The sequence below is a fragment of the Carassius carassius genome, chromosome 31, assembly GCF_963082965.1.
Source record: "Carassius carassius chromosome 31, fCarCar2.1, whole genome shotgun sequence".
Classification (NCBI taxonomy): Eukaryota; Metazoa; Chordata; class Actinopteri; order Cypriniformes; family Cyprinidae; genus Carassius; species Carassius carassius.
The window spans coordinates 833,757-848,642 of record NC_081785.1 but is presented as its reverse complement, the minus strand read 5'-3'; the positions used below and the strand labels follow the sequence as shown (position 1 = coordinate 848,642).

The 14,886-nt window shown below is 33.2% G+C and overlaps 1 protein-coding gene across 1 annotated transcript in view; it reads left to right on the top strand.

Moving 5' to 3' along the window:
* LOC132111255 (1-phosphatidylinositol 4,5-bisphosphate phosphodiesterase beta-1-like) overlaps positions 1-14,886 on the top strand; it is an 84,984-nt gene that overhangs the window by 39,767 nt on the left and 30,331 nt on the right. The window contains exons 8-10 of the mRNA XM_059518400.1: positions 132-232; positions 1,423-1,589; positions 10,553-10,699. Of these exons, the coding sequence (XP_059374383.1) occupies positions 132-232; positions 1,423-1,589; positions 10,553-10,699 (415 nt within the window). The remainder of the gene's footprint in view (positions 1-131; positions 233-1,422; positions 1,590-10,552; positions 10,700-14,886) is intronic.

Below are 14,886 nucleotides of genomic sequence, written 5' to 3'. Positions count from 1 at the left end.
AAGAACAGCAATGATATATAGGTGCTATAACTAACTAACTGCATGGGGTAAAGTTAGATTTAGGGGCAGGTTCAGGGTTAGTACCCAATTATTGTATTTATGATAAGTAATGTTCTTGTTCGTTTCTGCAGAACGACTCCATTCCTCTGGAGGATTTGACACCTGATGTTTACAAATCGTTCATCAACAACCTCTGCCCACGATCTGAGATTAACCAACTATTTGCTGATCTGTAAGTCTTTATAAAGCCATTTTCAGCTGATGCTGTTGCTAAGAATGCCTTCAATTAGAGAACATTTTGCATTTATTTATTTATTTATTTACTTACTTATTTATCCATTTATCTATTTATACTTTATGCATTTAATTATGCAATATTTTTATCTATTTATGTGTTTTTAAGATTTATATGTTTTTATTTATTTCTTTATTTTTCTATTTTTTAAATTGATTTATCTTTTATTTATTATACTTTTATTTATTTTAGTATATTTTTTTAATCAGGTTTTATTTATTTAAACAATTAATTATTTATACATATTTGTCTGTTTTCATTCATGTATTTATTTGTTTAATTGAAAAAATATATTTATTTATCTTTTATTTATCGGTTTATCATTTATTATTTTTAATTTATATATACATTGTTTTTATTGTTTATATGTTTTTTATCAATTAATTTATTTGACAAATTTAATTTGAAAGTTTATTTCATCTGTTTTTATTTAGCATTTTTTTCCAGTTTTTTTTTATTTCTATTTATTATTTTAATTCGGAATATTTTATGTTAATTTTAATGTTATTTATTTTTTTTATACATAGTTTTTTTAATTAAGTTTTTTATATATTTATTTATGTCAAATTTCAAGTTTATTTACCTTTTATTTCTTTATTTTTTACGTTTGTTTTAGTTGATATTTATTTGTTTATTTGTCTGTTTATCTTTTGTTTACGTATACTTTTATGTTAATTTTAGAGTTTTATATTTTTTTTAATTGTTTGTATGCATTTATTTAATTTTATTATATTATCCATAATTTGTTTTCTACTTTTTCATTATTCATTTTATGTATGTATATATATATATATGTATATGTGTGTGTGTGTGTGTGTGTGTGTATGTGTGTGTGTGTGTTAGTGTGTGTTTATAACTACAGATATATATATAGTTAATGATGCCTTGAAGTCATATTGGAATGATATTTATGAGACGAGCGCACATGAGCGCATCGAAGTATTGTAATTAGTTGGGGGCGTAACAGTTTAAAAAATCCTGATGAAAGATAATTGGTATTGATCATAACAGAGCAAAAAAGACAGTCATTGTGTAATTAGCATGCTGTTATGGTAGCTGCTCATCTCTGTGTTATGATTATCGCTGTAAACCATGTGCTTTTCCTGTATCTCTGTTCCTCTCTCCAGCGGCGTGAAGAGCAGAAACTATCTGACCGTGGATCAGATGACAGACTTCATCAACAACAAGCAGCGGGACCCGCGTCTGAACGAGATCCTGTACCCGCCGCTCAAGCCCGAACAAACCCAGCTGCTCATGGAGAAATATGAGCCCAACCCAGCCATGATTCAGAAAGGTCTGTGCCAGATAAACGCCTGACATTGATCAAAGCAGGCATTTTTCATTCGCTATCGCTCTCAAGCACGTATGCTGTCATTTTCTTCCACTGAGCACAACAGAAGCTCTTTCCCTGCTTTATATTTCGGCTGAATGATTAAGAGTGTTAAGTAATAAATAGGAAACAGAATGGAATATATTATTCTAATAATACTTTCACAATAAAAAGAAATGAAGTATTTAATCTAGAATTATAATCATCATAACAATCAGAATAGCTGAAAAATTTGGCCCAAATCATACTTTTGTTTATGTATCAGTATGTGTATAAAATAACGGCACTACTACTTATAATATTAAAGGTCATGTTTTTTTCGTGTTTTTTTTAAGCTTTGATTGTGTTTACAGTGTGCAATATAATATGTGATCATGTTTTGCGTGTAAAAAAACACAAGTATATCCTTGTTCTATAAAATCCTTCCTTCAGAAATACGTGACGAGTTGTGATTGTGCCAGCGGTTCCTGTGTTGTGATTCGACAGCAGCTGAGCGTGCGCTGCCCTCCTGGAAACACGATTGGACTAGTTTTGAGAAGCAAGTGGGCAGGAGCATGTGCTGGAGATGTACTTATAATCACAGGAGCGTTTTTACTGATGAGATGCGCATGAAAATCGCATTCGATTTTTTTGCACATCCCTACCATCTAGTTCACAAAGCTAAACAGCATTGCCCTTTGTGTAATAAGTTACAGAAACTGTTAAACGCACCAACTTAAATAATAAAATACACTTACCGGTTGTGGTCCATAAACAACGCCTTCTCCAGACAAAGAGGGAACTGCTCCATCTTTCAAGAATAATCTTTGTGCGTAACCCGGCATTAAACTGATTGAGATTGAGGAAGCTGTCCTCAGCAAAATGTGCTGCACATAGTTTTACTTGTGGATTATAATTTTCGGGAACCGAGTTAAACATAAATTGTGACCATTAATCTCCAAGTACAGCGTCCCTGGGAAGCCCAAACAAAGATGATTGGACTCAGAGATGAAAATAACAGCGTTTCTACGACATGGCCACAAACACAAGAGCACAACAAGGCCACGCCCCTTTTTGTGTATTCATGTGGGCGGAGACTAGTCAAAAAACTGTTTTATGATGTCATTACTGCAGGAACTAGAGGGATGTAGTCCAAACGGGTCGTTTTTTGTAGGCGAATTCTGTTAAATAAAATATCTCACTTGGCATTGAACTTTGAGCTTTAGAATTTTACAGATATTATTTATACTCTAACAACAACATTACACACCAACTAAAGTTTAAAACATGGGATCATGAAGAACAGGACCTTTTAATAAAAATATAAATAAATTATTAAATTATTATAATATTATTATTAATAATAACAAACTACATTATTATTATTATTATTGTTATAATACTATTCCAAAATAGAATAAAACAAATATTTAATATAATAATAATAAAAAGCACTCTTACTGATAAAATTAATATAATATTAATAAAATAGGAATAAATAATAATAATTATTATTATTGTTATTAACAAAAAATATTATATTATTATTGTTATAATACAAAAAAATCAAGCATTTAAGAAATTATAATATTATTAATAATAATTATTATAATTAACAATACAACTGTAAAATTCTGGTACTAATTATTATGCCTTAATTTCTTCATTTCCAATCATTAATCCATCAAGCTTTTATTTTGGTTGAAAACTGCATGAAGCCCTTAAGATTCTCAATTTTTGGATTACAACGCTGCAATATTGATTTTATTTCAATTAATCATTCGGCCTTAGTTCACAGTCACTAAAATAACACCAGAACAATATTTAAAATAGCTCACTCACAATATTGCAAATCTTCTAAAGTCATGTGACGCTTTGTGTGAAAAACAGACCCAAATTTAGTCATAATGCATGAAAAATCTCCCCCTTCGCTACAGCTTTCAAATACAGCATGACCAAAGACGGCGAGTGTTTGCGGGTGTTTTTCCATCAATCGCTGATAGACAGCTCCATGTAATTGTTAATTGCTGATAATTACGTGAGAGGGTTTTGCCTTGCATTCCCATGAGGTGTTGCATTTATATAAGAGCAGAAGACATCAGGTCTTTGTAATCGAGCACCGTCTGGTCCTGTCATCATGCTAATATCAAATCTAATCCCTCATTAGTTTTTCCGCTTATTGATTGACAGCCACAGTAAAACACTGATGGATTCCTGTATGTTGATGTTCTCGGTCGCTTTAAGCGGCAAAAACCACTGAATATAACCAGGAAAGATCTTGTTATAAATCCCATCTCTTTTAAATGCCTGTTGTCATCGTTATACTAATATCAGATTCGGTTTAAAAAAATTAAAACCGAATTAACTTTAATTTAAATTAACTTTACAGAAACATCAGTCACATTTGGAATTTTTGGCATGAAATATTAATAATTAGGTCTGAAACATTGTTGCATTGTTCCTGTGGCTCAGTGGTAGAGCATTGCGCTATCAGCGTAAGGTTGTGGGTTCAATTCCCAGGGAACTAACATACTGGTAAAAAAAATTAAAATTATAGCCTGAATGCACTGTAAGTCGCTTTGGGTAAAACTGTCTGATAAATGTAAATGTTGTCTTGTTTACGTCCTTCGAAGGAGGTTTGCTGTCTCTCAGCGAAACAGCACACAGTATCATTAATATTAATTAGATTGTGACTTTCGGCATAACAGATTTTTTTAAGTATGCATTGTATTTTTATGTGTTTTATAGGCTACATTTATAAATAGTTATAACATTTTTATATTAGTATTTATTTATTTATTTTATTATATAATTTATATTAGTATGTAAGTATCTTTTAGTAAATTAATATACTAATGCTAAACTGAAAAGTATAGATATAAATTATATAATCCAATTAAAATGTATTATTAAAATTAATTTATATATTATAGTTTTATGTGCAGTATGTATTTTATGCTTATTAAACATTTTAAATCACTAATTAAAAAAAAAAAAAAAAAAAAAAATATATATATATATATATATATATATATAATGAAGTTAAATGTATTTTATTTCTGCTAGTTTCCGATAATTGGTTTCTCATTTTCATTTAGTTTAACTTGACGTACTTAAAAAAATAATAATAAAAATACAAATACAAAACTAAATCAATTAATAAAAACAATGAAAATTTGTAAATTTGGCAAATGAAACCAGAAAATGTAAAAATAAAATCTAATTCAAAATATTAACAAAATCTATAATAGTATCCCAATGATACTAAAATAACACTGGTATATAATTAGTTTATTAATATATACAAATTAGTATAATAGTTCATTCTAAACTGAAAAATGTAGATATGAATGGTGTATTCCACTTAAAAACGTATTATTTTACGCAATGTTTTTGTGCAGTATTCAATTTTATGCTTTTTGTGTTTTTTTATTTATTTAGTATATTTTTATATTAGTATACTATAAGTATAATTAAGTATATAAGTAATAGATTATTATACTAATTAATAAACTAGCTCATTCTAAACTAAAAAATTATAGTTAAAAATAATAGTAGTATAGTTAATTAATACATAGTAGTTTAGTTTGAAATATTAAGAGTTTAATATTTCAGTTAGGATTTAACACTTGTACTATTTAATAAAAATACATAGTATATATTTATTTTAGTGTATTATTTAAATTAGCATTTGATTTGATTGGATTTGATAGACTTTATTAATCCCACACTGGGGAAATTCACTTGTTACTGCATGGTACAGTAAACAAAGAAAACATAAGAAGAACATACAACCATACTACAGAGTATTGTTATTTCAATTAAACAGTCTAACTGCTGTTGGAAGGAAGGACCTTCAATAGCACTCCTTCTTAGACAGTCTCCTTGCTGAAGGAACTACTCAGGGACATGCAAAGGGTGAGAGATGTTATTGATAATGGACTTCAACTTAGACAGCATTCTCCTCTTTCCCACCTCCTCGATGGTATCCACAGGAAATTCCAGAATAGAACTGTCCCTAGCCTCTGTATTGTTGGACCAGTCCAATTTATTATTAAGGTGAACACCCAAGTACTTATAAGTTGTCACCTTTTATCAATATCCTGACCTTGAATGGTCACCGATGTAATCCTTGATGCCTTCCTACGAAAGTCTATCAACATCTCCTTTGTCTTACTGGCATTAATACAAAGATGGTTTAATGCACACCATTTGACAAAATCAGCAATGACCCCCCCAATATTCCTGATCATCATCTTCTGATATACATCCAACTACAGAAGTATCATCTGAAACAGATGATTGTTTTGTATCTGAAGTCGGAAGTATACAGTTTGAAAAGAAACGGACCAAGCACCGACCCCTGTGGGGCCCCCATACTGCAGACCACCATATCAGACACATCCTCACATACTCTGGTCTATCTGTGATTGTATACTCATTTACAGGGCCGTCGCTAGTGGTGTGAAAGGTGGTGAGGATTATAGGGGCCCACGGCTGAGGGGGGCCACCTGGTGATTTTGGCCGACTGCCTGAGACCAACATAAGAAGACGCTCTTGCGCGTCGTCATGAAAGCTTTTCAATTGCACGTGTTTTAAGTCTTGAAAATGTAAACATTTAAAACAGTGCATTCAAACATAAGACACGGAAAAACTCAACAGAGTTCGCGCGCCGAGTTCGTTGCGCACACGAAGAGCTGCGCAAACACCTTACCGAGCTTTTCTTCGCTTCATCCCTTGCCTGAATGAACAAAAGTACCTTACCAGTTTAAACATACAAACACAAAAATACATGAAAAGCTCAATTCAGTACCCGCACACTGTTCTGTACGCACAGCGTGCACAGAGATCCGCGTCTCAGTCCTTGACCACTGAATTGAGTTTGGTCTCTTCTTTCTCTTGAAATGACACATACATACAAAAACTCGTCTGTTCGGTTATGTCTTAAGTAAAAGTAAACAGTTGAGAAAGAAATCAGATGTGTATCATATTGGATGTATTATCTCTTAAAGTGACAGCACCTAATTTACTAGCTGCTGTCAGTGTCCTTAATGTCAATCCAATAAATTAAATGGGAGAAAATCATTTACTTCTCTTTACGGACTTACTTTGTAGTTTTAACAAGAATTCATCTTAAAGAATCTTTAATTTATACAGTGAAGACTATGCGATGCTATTTACATTTGATTATTCAGTTTCTCTACCTGGACACCTACAACCTTGAAAAAACGTAAACATTGTTACATTTGTTTAATTGTGCTATTTACACAATTTCAAACAGAGCCCACAGATATAAACTGCACCGGGGCCCCGCAAGCCCCAGCTACGGCCCTGCTTATATACTAATTCATTCTAGACTGAAACGTATAAATTTTTATTGTTTAATGAAATTAAATATTGATTATTTCACCATTTTGTCACGGATGCTGTGCTCTAAGGAGGTACATGATGCAGGAGTAGGCAAATAACAGTCTTTTAATTATTATCCACAAAGCAAACAAGGACTCGAGCTGGGGTAGCAAAACATGAAGATCAAAATAATAGCCAACAAAGCACCAGTGGAAAAACACAGAACTTGAGTACTAGAAACTTAATTGGGAGAACTGAACTGAAACAGATGTGGAGCTAATTAATCAAAAACCATGGAAACAAAAAAGGCAGGAGAAAGGAAACAGAAAACTAAACCAAAACAGATCATACATGTATATTTTATGCTTATACATTTTAAATCCATAATTTCAAAGAATCTGTAGGATGTTGCCTGTGTAAATTCATTAATTTCAAACACTAATGAATACAAACTTTTTTTTTTGTATATTTATATAAGTAAATTTTAGTATTAGTATAATATGCTAATTAATATACCCTAAACTGAGAAATATAGATATAAATAGCTTAATTTGATTAAAGATTAATTAAACCAACAAATTTGTGCAGTATGTACTTTTATACAATGCAAATCTACCGTATAAGGATCTATTCCCGTTAGGACGTGGCCTTAGAAAGCAGACAGCGAGGAAGTGCACTTGTGTGAGTCTCTGAGTTTTCTTATTCTGTGGAAAGAAAACAAAACGTCCATAACATTCTGCATCGTTTCATTACCATAGCAACAATAACTCACGAGATGCGGTCCGACGCTGCAGTGGAGCCAGTTTATTTATATCTCTCAGAGCACAAGGCTCCACAGGCGAACTGGAGATCAGGTCACTGGATGATAATGAGCGGGCGGCCGTTAGTGTGACAGGTGATTGATCAGGCACATTGAGTCCAGAGGGGCCAGCGATGGCCATAGATGAGGATGATCATGGACCTTGCTGACACCTTGCTGTCACGCAGATTAGCGACTCTGTTTTCTCAGTCTGATCTCAGAGACAGGCAGAGGACAGGCGAACACCCACACGAGACACAGCAGACACACGAGATGCTGATATTTGTGTAGTATTGATCATAGGTCTGGAAGAACAACTGGGTTGTCCATGCGGGAATGGTCTGCGTTAGCAGGATTATATTGTGCCAGAGTGACATTCATTGTCCGATGGTCAATAAACGCTGGAGACGAGGTGCTTATTTTTGTATTTGAAATGGTGGTCTTTTTTTAACCTTGCAAAGCCGGACATATAAAATAATAATAAAAAAAAAATTTAAATGGAAGAGTTTAATGGAACTTTGGAAAAATATACAAACACATGTTAGAAAACGGTTGTATAACTGTTTTTTGTTGAGCATATTTCATACAACAGGCTTTTATGGGTCATATAGTCTTATATAGTGATACTAATACAGAGAGTTATATATGTTTATATGCAATTAATTGCAGTTGCTGATATTTATATGGAGAAAAAGTGATGAAATTCTGTTGCTTGTAATGTAAAACAATGAGATATTTATAACTGTACAGCAGATTTAGAACTTGAAAAAAAATTGCATATCAAATATAATACCATACATCTTGTTGTTTGAACCCAGCTTTTGGTCAAATATGGACTAACCCAACTATTGGGTAAAATTTTTACATTCAATTTTTTTACCCATAAGTTGGGTTAGTCCATATTTGACCCAAAGTTGGGTTGAAACAACCCAACATGTTTTAATAGGGTTAAAACTGTTTATACTTTAAGGCAGTTACATGAAACGGTTGATTGGTTGGTCAGACTAGTTGCCAGTGTTGGGGTAGTTACAAAAAATGTAATTAGTTACTAGTTACTAGTTACTTCTGTAAATTGTAATGAGATTACTTTACTAGTTACTGAATTTGAAGTTACTTTACTTTTTTTAGGGCCCTATAAAATCCGTTTTATTTTTTCCCAACTCCTTTTTAATGGTTGCATTTAATTATATTCATCAAAAACATGTCTAATTAATTGAATTCATAACACTTATACATTTTCACAGCAATTTTTTAAAAGTTTAACAAAAATTACATGTTTAGGGCCCTATGAAATGTTTTATTTTTTCTTCACTATACGTTTTATTTTTTTAGCATGTGTAATTATTTAAATGCATAAAAACAACTTCATTTATTAAATTTTCTTAAAATAGCCTTATGAAATGTTTTTTCCCCTCAGAAATTCTGTTGTGTATTTACATTTTTCTGGTTATCAAATGAAGGCATAAAACATTAATTTAGATTTTCTTTTAAATATAAATTGCATTTCTTTTTTCTTCTTCTGAGAAATATATTTTCAATCTGAGTATGAACAACAAACACAAACTATGCAGCATATAGTAAAAACAATTGCACAAATTGTCTTCAACACTACAGTGCAATAACAGTGCAAATGATTCACAAACTACATACAAAATGAGTGAGAAATATTCAGAGTGCAATTTGTTTTCGTTCATTTTCCAAAGCTGTAGACTATGTTAAGAAGTAGTTCAAAAGACTACTTATTGGTTTAATATGAGAGAGTTTGAACCAAGCTGGGCACGGGGGTGGAACTAAGCGTCACCAGTCATTTCTGTTTGGCTCAGAGGAACGAAAGCATTGGTTTCTTCTGACGAATCAATGTTGTCAAAATGCGATGACGTAATCACGTACACTATGGCGCCTCTAAGCGCTAAGATCAATCGTTATCGGGAAACCTGGCCCAGAACTTTACACACAGGCAAACACGGCATGTGTAACGCAGGAAAGCGCGTTCCTATAGTCTAGAAAAGTAGTGTAGCGTTACTTTACTTCGTTACCCAAAAAAGTAATATCGTTACTGTAATCCGTTACTTTGTAACTCGTTACCCCCAACACTGCTAGTTGCAAAACACTCTGAAATCTTGAAATTAGACCTGTCTGAACTGGCCTGAAAACCAGCAGGATGCAGGACCGTGACAGCAGATGCAATCCTGTTCTTTGGTTCTCTGTTTAACTCGACAGGACAATTGCTGAATTTCAGCAGTGTGTGGTAATTGTAGTCTTTAAAACCCATTTGACTCCCCTTTCGCGACAGCAAGGTGGTTGGTGTTATTTCGGTGTGTGCAAATCAGAGGCCGTTTGCTCTGGAGATCCCCACTGCATTTGCTCTGAAACACGTCATCCAGCCTGCGCCGTACCGTCCTGCAACCAGAAAGAGGGCCACGGTTAATTACCTCCGGAGCTCTGCAAAGAACAAGTTTAATTAATGTAAACTGCTGGTGAGAATGAGTCCCGGGGGACGCTCGTCCCCGAGTGGCTTCCCTTCAGCCCCGAGTGCTGTTTAGGGAGCGCTGATCTCCAGCTTGAGTTTAATTTGAAGTCTGTTTGCAATCGCAAGTGCTAATTTACTCGACGTGGTGAGTTGTTACTTTAGGTGCAAAAGAGAGAAAGAGAGTGAGAATATTCAGAGGTGAGCATGCATATTAATGCTTTTATTTCGCAGGGGTTGTAGCTGGGTTGTGAATGCAATTTTAAAAGTCCTGAAATGTCTTCTTTACTGAAATGTGATGCATGCACCTTTTTTGTCTTAATTGTGTAACAGGGCAGATCTCAGTGGAGGGCTTCGCCAGGTATCTGATCAGTGAGGAGAACAGCGTCATTCCTCCAGAAAAACTGGACCTGAGTGAAGACATGACCTTCCCTCTCTCTCAGTACTTCATCAACTCCTCCCACAACACTTACCTCACAGGTACCACAACACACACACACACACACACACACACACACACACACACACACACACACACACACACACACTCACACACACACACACACACACACACACACACACACTCACACACACACACACACACACACACACACTCACACACTCACACACACACACACACACACACACACACACACTCACACACACACACACACACACACACACACACACTCACACACACACACACACACACACACACACACACACACACACACACACACACTCACACACACACACTCACACACACACACACACACACACACACACACACACTCACACACACACACACACACACACACACACTCACACACACACACACACACACACACACACACTCACACACACACACACACACACACACACACACACTCACACACACACACACACACACACACACACACACACACACACTCACACACACACACACACACACACACACACACACACACACACACACACACACACACACACACACTCACACACACACACACACACACACACACACACACATAAACATATGTATATATATATAAACTTCAATTGTCTTTTAGAATCATTATTGTACTATTTTTATTTTATTTATTTATTTATTCATTCATTCTTTTAATATTATGTTTTCCCTTTGATTAGCTGATGTTTTAATAATTATATTGAATGTTTTAGTCATTTATATTCTTTATTATTTTTAACAATTGTTTACTTTATTTTTATTCATTTTATTTCAGACTTAGTATAAGTCATTTTAGTACAGCAAGTTAATCTAAAAGAAAATTAGAAATTGTATCTCTGTAATTAACTATTAAATACTTTTTTATATTATTATTATTAATATTGTATAATTTTTTATACCAGTGTTCTTTAGTATCATTATTATTAGTATCATTATTATGAAATATATATATATATATACAACCCGAATTCCGGAAAAGTTGGGACGTTTTTTAAATTTTAATAAAATGAAAACTAAAGGAATTTCAAATCACATGAGCCAATATTTTATTCACAATAGAACATAGATAACGTAGCAAATGTTTAAACTGAGAAATTTTACACTTTTATCCACTTAATTAGCTCATTTAAAATTTAATGCCTGCTACAGGTCTCAAAAAAGTTGGCACGGGGGCAATAAATGGCTAAAAAAGCAAGCAGTTTTGAAAAGATTCAGCTGGGAGAACATCTATTGATTAATTAAGTTAATTGATATCAGGTCTGTAACATGATTAGCTATAAAAGCTTTGTCTTAGAGAAGCAGAGTCTCTCAGAAGTAAAGATGGGCAGAGGCTCTCCAATCTGTGAAAGACTGCGTAAAAAAATTGTGGAAAACTTTAAAAACAATGTTCCTCAACGTCAAATTGCAAAGGCTTTGCAAATCTCATCATCTACAGTGCATAACATCATCAAAAGATTCAGAGAAACTGGAGAAATCTCTGTGCGTAAGGGACAAGGCCGAGACCTTTATTGGATGCCCGTGGTCTTCGGGCTCTCAGACGACACTGCATCACTCATCGGCATGATTGTGTCAATGACATTACTAAATGGGCCCAGGAATACTTTCAGAAACCACTGTCGGTAAACACAATCCGCCGTGCCATCAGCAGATGCCAACTAAAGCTCTATCATGCAAAAAGGAAGCCATATGTGAACATGGTCCAGAAGCGGCGTCGTGTCCTGTGGGCCAAGGCTCATTTAAAATGGACTATTTCAAAGTGGAATAGTGTTTTATGGTCAGACGAGTCCAAATTTGACATTCTTGTTGGAAATCACGGACGCCGTGTCCTCCGGGCTAAAGAGGAGGGAGACCTTCCAGCATGTTATCAGCGTTCAGTTCAAAAGCCAGCATCTCTGATGGTATGGGGGTGCATAAGTGCATACGGTATGGGCAGCTTGCATGTTTTGGAAGGCTCTGTGAATGCTGAAAGGTATATAAAGGTTTTAGAGCAACATATGCTTCCCTCCAAACAACGTCTATTTCAGGGAAGGCCTTGTTTATTTCAGCAGGACAATGCAAAACCACATACTGCAGCTATAACAACAGCATGGCTTCGTCGTAGAAGAGTCCGGGTGCTAACCTGGCCTGCCTGCAGTCCAGATCTTTCACCTATAGAGAACATTTGGCGCATCATTAAACGAAAAATACGTCAAAGATGACCACGAACTCTTCAGCAGCTGGAAATCTATATAAGGCAAGAATGGGACCAAATTCCAACAGCAAAACTCCAGCAACTCATAGCCTCATGCCCAGACGTCTTCAAACTGTTTTGAAAAGAAAAGGAGATGCTACACCATGGTAAACATGCCCCGTCCCAACTATTTTGAGACCTGTAGCAGAAATCAAAATTGAAATGAGCTCATTTTGTGCATAAAATTGTAAACTTTCTCAGTTTAAACATTTGCTACGTTATCTATGTTCTATTGTGAATAAAATATTGGCTCATGTGATTTGAAAGTCTTTTAGTTTTCATTTTATTAAAATTTAAAAAACGTCCCAACTTTTCCGGAATTCGGGTTGTATACATATATATATTACTATTTATTATGATTTTGTTGCAATGTCCCAAAGTAGACTAGATGCCTAAAACTGAAATGATCTACAAAACAAAGCTTAAATGAAGTTTGTATGATTATCAGTTTGCATAAAACTGCTGAAAAAAAGGATGCATCATAAGAGGAATCTGTGTTGCTTTACAAGCATTATAATAATAATTCCACATCTGACAATGCATTAGTGCATTTACATTTGTGTTCTCCTCAAAATCTACTTACAACAAAGTGCATTACATCATTTAAGAGCAATTATCAAGAGAGGAAGCTGAGAACACACCACAGAAACCAAGAAATGAATTATGATGCAATTATGGTCAGTGTACTGCTAATGTACCAATCTATGACAAAGTGCATAGCTGCTGAAGTTTATACTTAACCGCTTCATGCTACAGTTGGTGTTCTTAAAGAAACGGCATGTCCTTAAATAAAACTTCTGTCTCCATTTTTTCAGCTTTATGTCGTTCCAAGCCGATATGTTTTTTTTTTTGTGTGTGTTTTTTTTTTTTTTTTTTTTTAAACGCATAAGCAGAATTCTGTCAAGCTCAATAAAGGGCAAAAACATGAAAGTATCATAAAGCAGTCCATACTATCAAAGCTTGGAATAAAATAATAAAAGGTCATTTTTCTCTAAATTCAGTTTAAATCTGGAGTATTTTACTTTTTCTCAGAATTCATAGTTTACGTCTTGCAATTCTGACTTTTACAACTTTTTTTTCTCTAAATTCTGACTTTTTTCTCACATTTTATCTCGTGTTTATATAGCACTTTTCAGACTTTTTTCTCAGAATTGTGAATTTATAAAGTCAGAATTGTGAGATAAAAAGTCTCAATTATATATTTTTTTTATTATTACCGTATTTTATTATTTTTCTTATTCTTTTATATCGTATTGCATTTATTTTTTGTTAAGTTTACATCTCATAATTCATAAATGTATCTTAATTATTATTTTTTCTTTCAGTTCTATAGTAAGTTTACAATTTTGGAATTTTGACTTTTTTGGAATTCTAAGTTTACTTCTCACAATGCTGACTTTTTCTCAGAATTTTGAGTTTAAATCTCACAATTCTATATTAATTTTTCTTTTTCTTTTTATTCTGAGTTTTCACCTTGCAATATTTTTTATTTATTTATTATATTTATATATATTATATTAAAATAATGTATGTGCGAATGAAATAGATCGCCTAAAATGACAATTATTACATTTTTTGATAATTATTTCATGATAAATAAATAAATTAATAAATGAGGAAACAAATGAACAAATGAAATAGATCACCAATAAGTGACAGTTAATTTATTTGTTTATATTTTTTTAATGATATATAAAAAAAATACTTACTCATTTATATTTATGCACAAATGAAGTAACTACTTAAATTGACAATTGTACATATATATATATATATATATATATATATATATATATATATATATATATATATATATATATATATATATATATATATAAATGTTTGCATGGTGAAAACTCAGATTTATATATGTATATAATCTCATAATTCTGACTTTTTTTCTTCTTTTTTTATAGTTCATATTGCACAATTCAGAGTTTCAGTCTCAGAATTACATATAATTTAAAT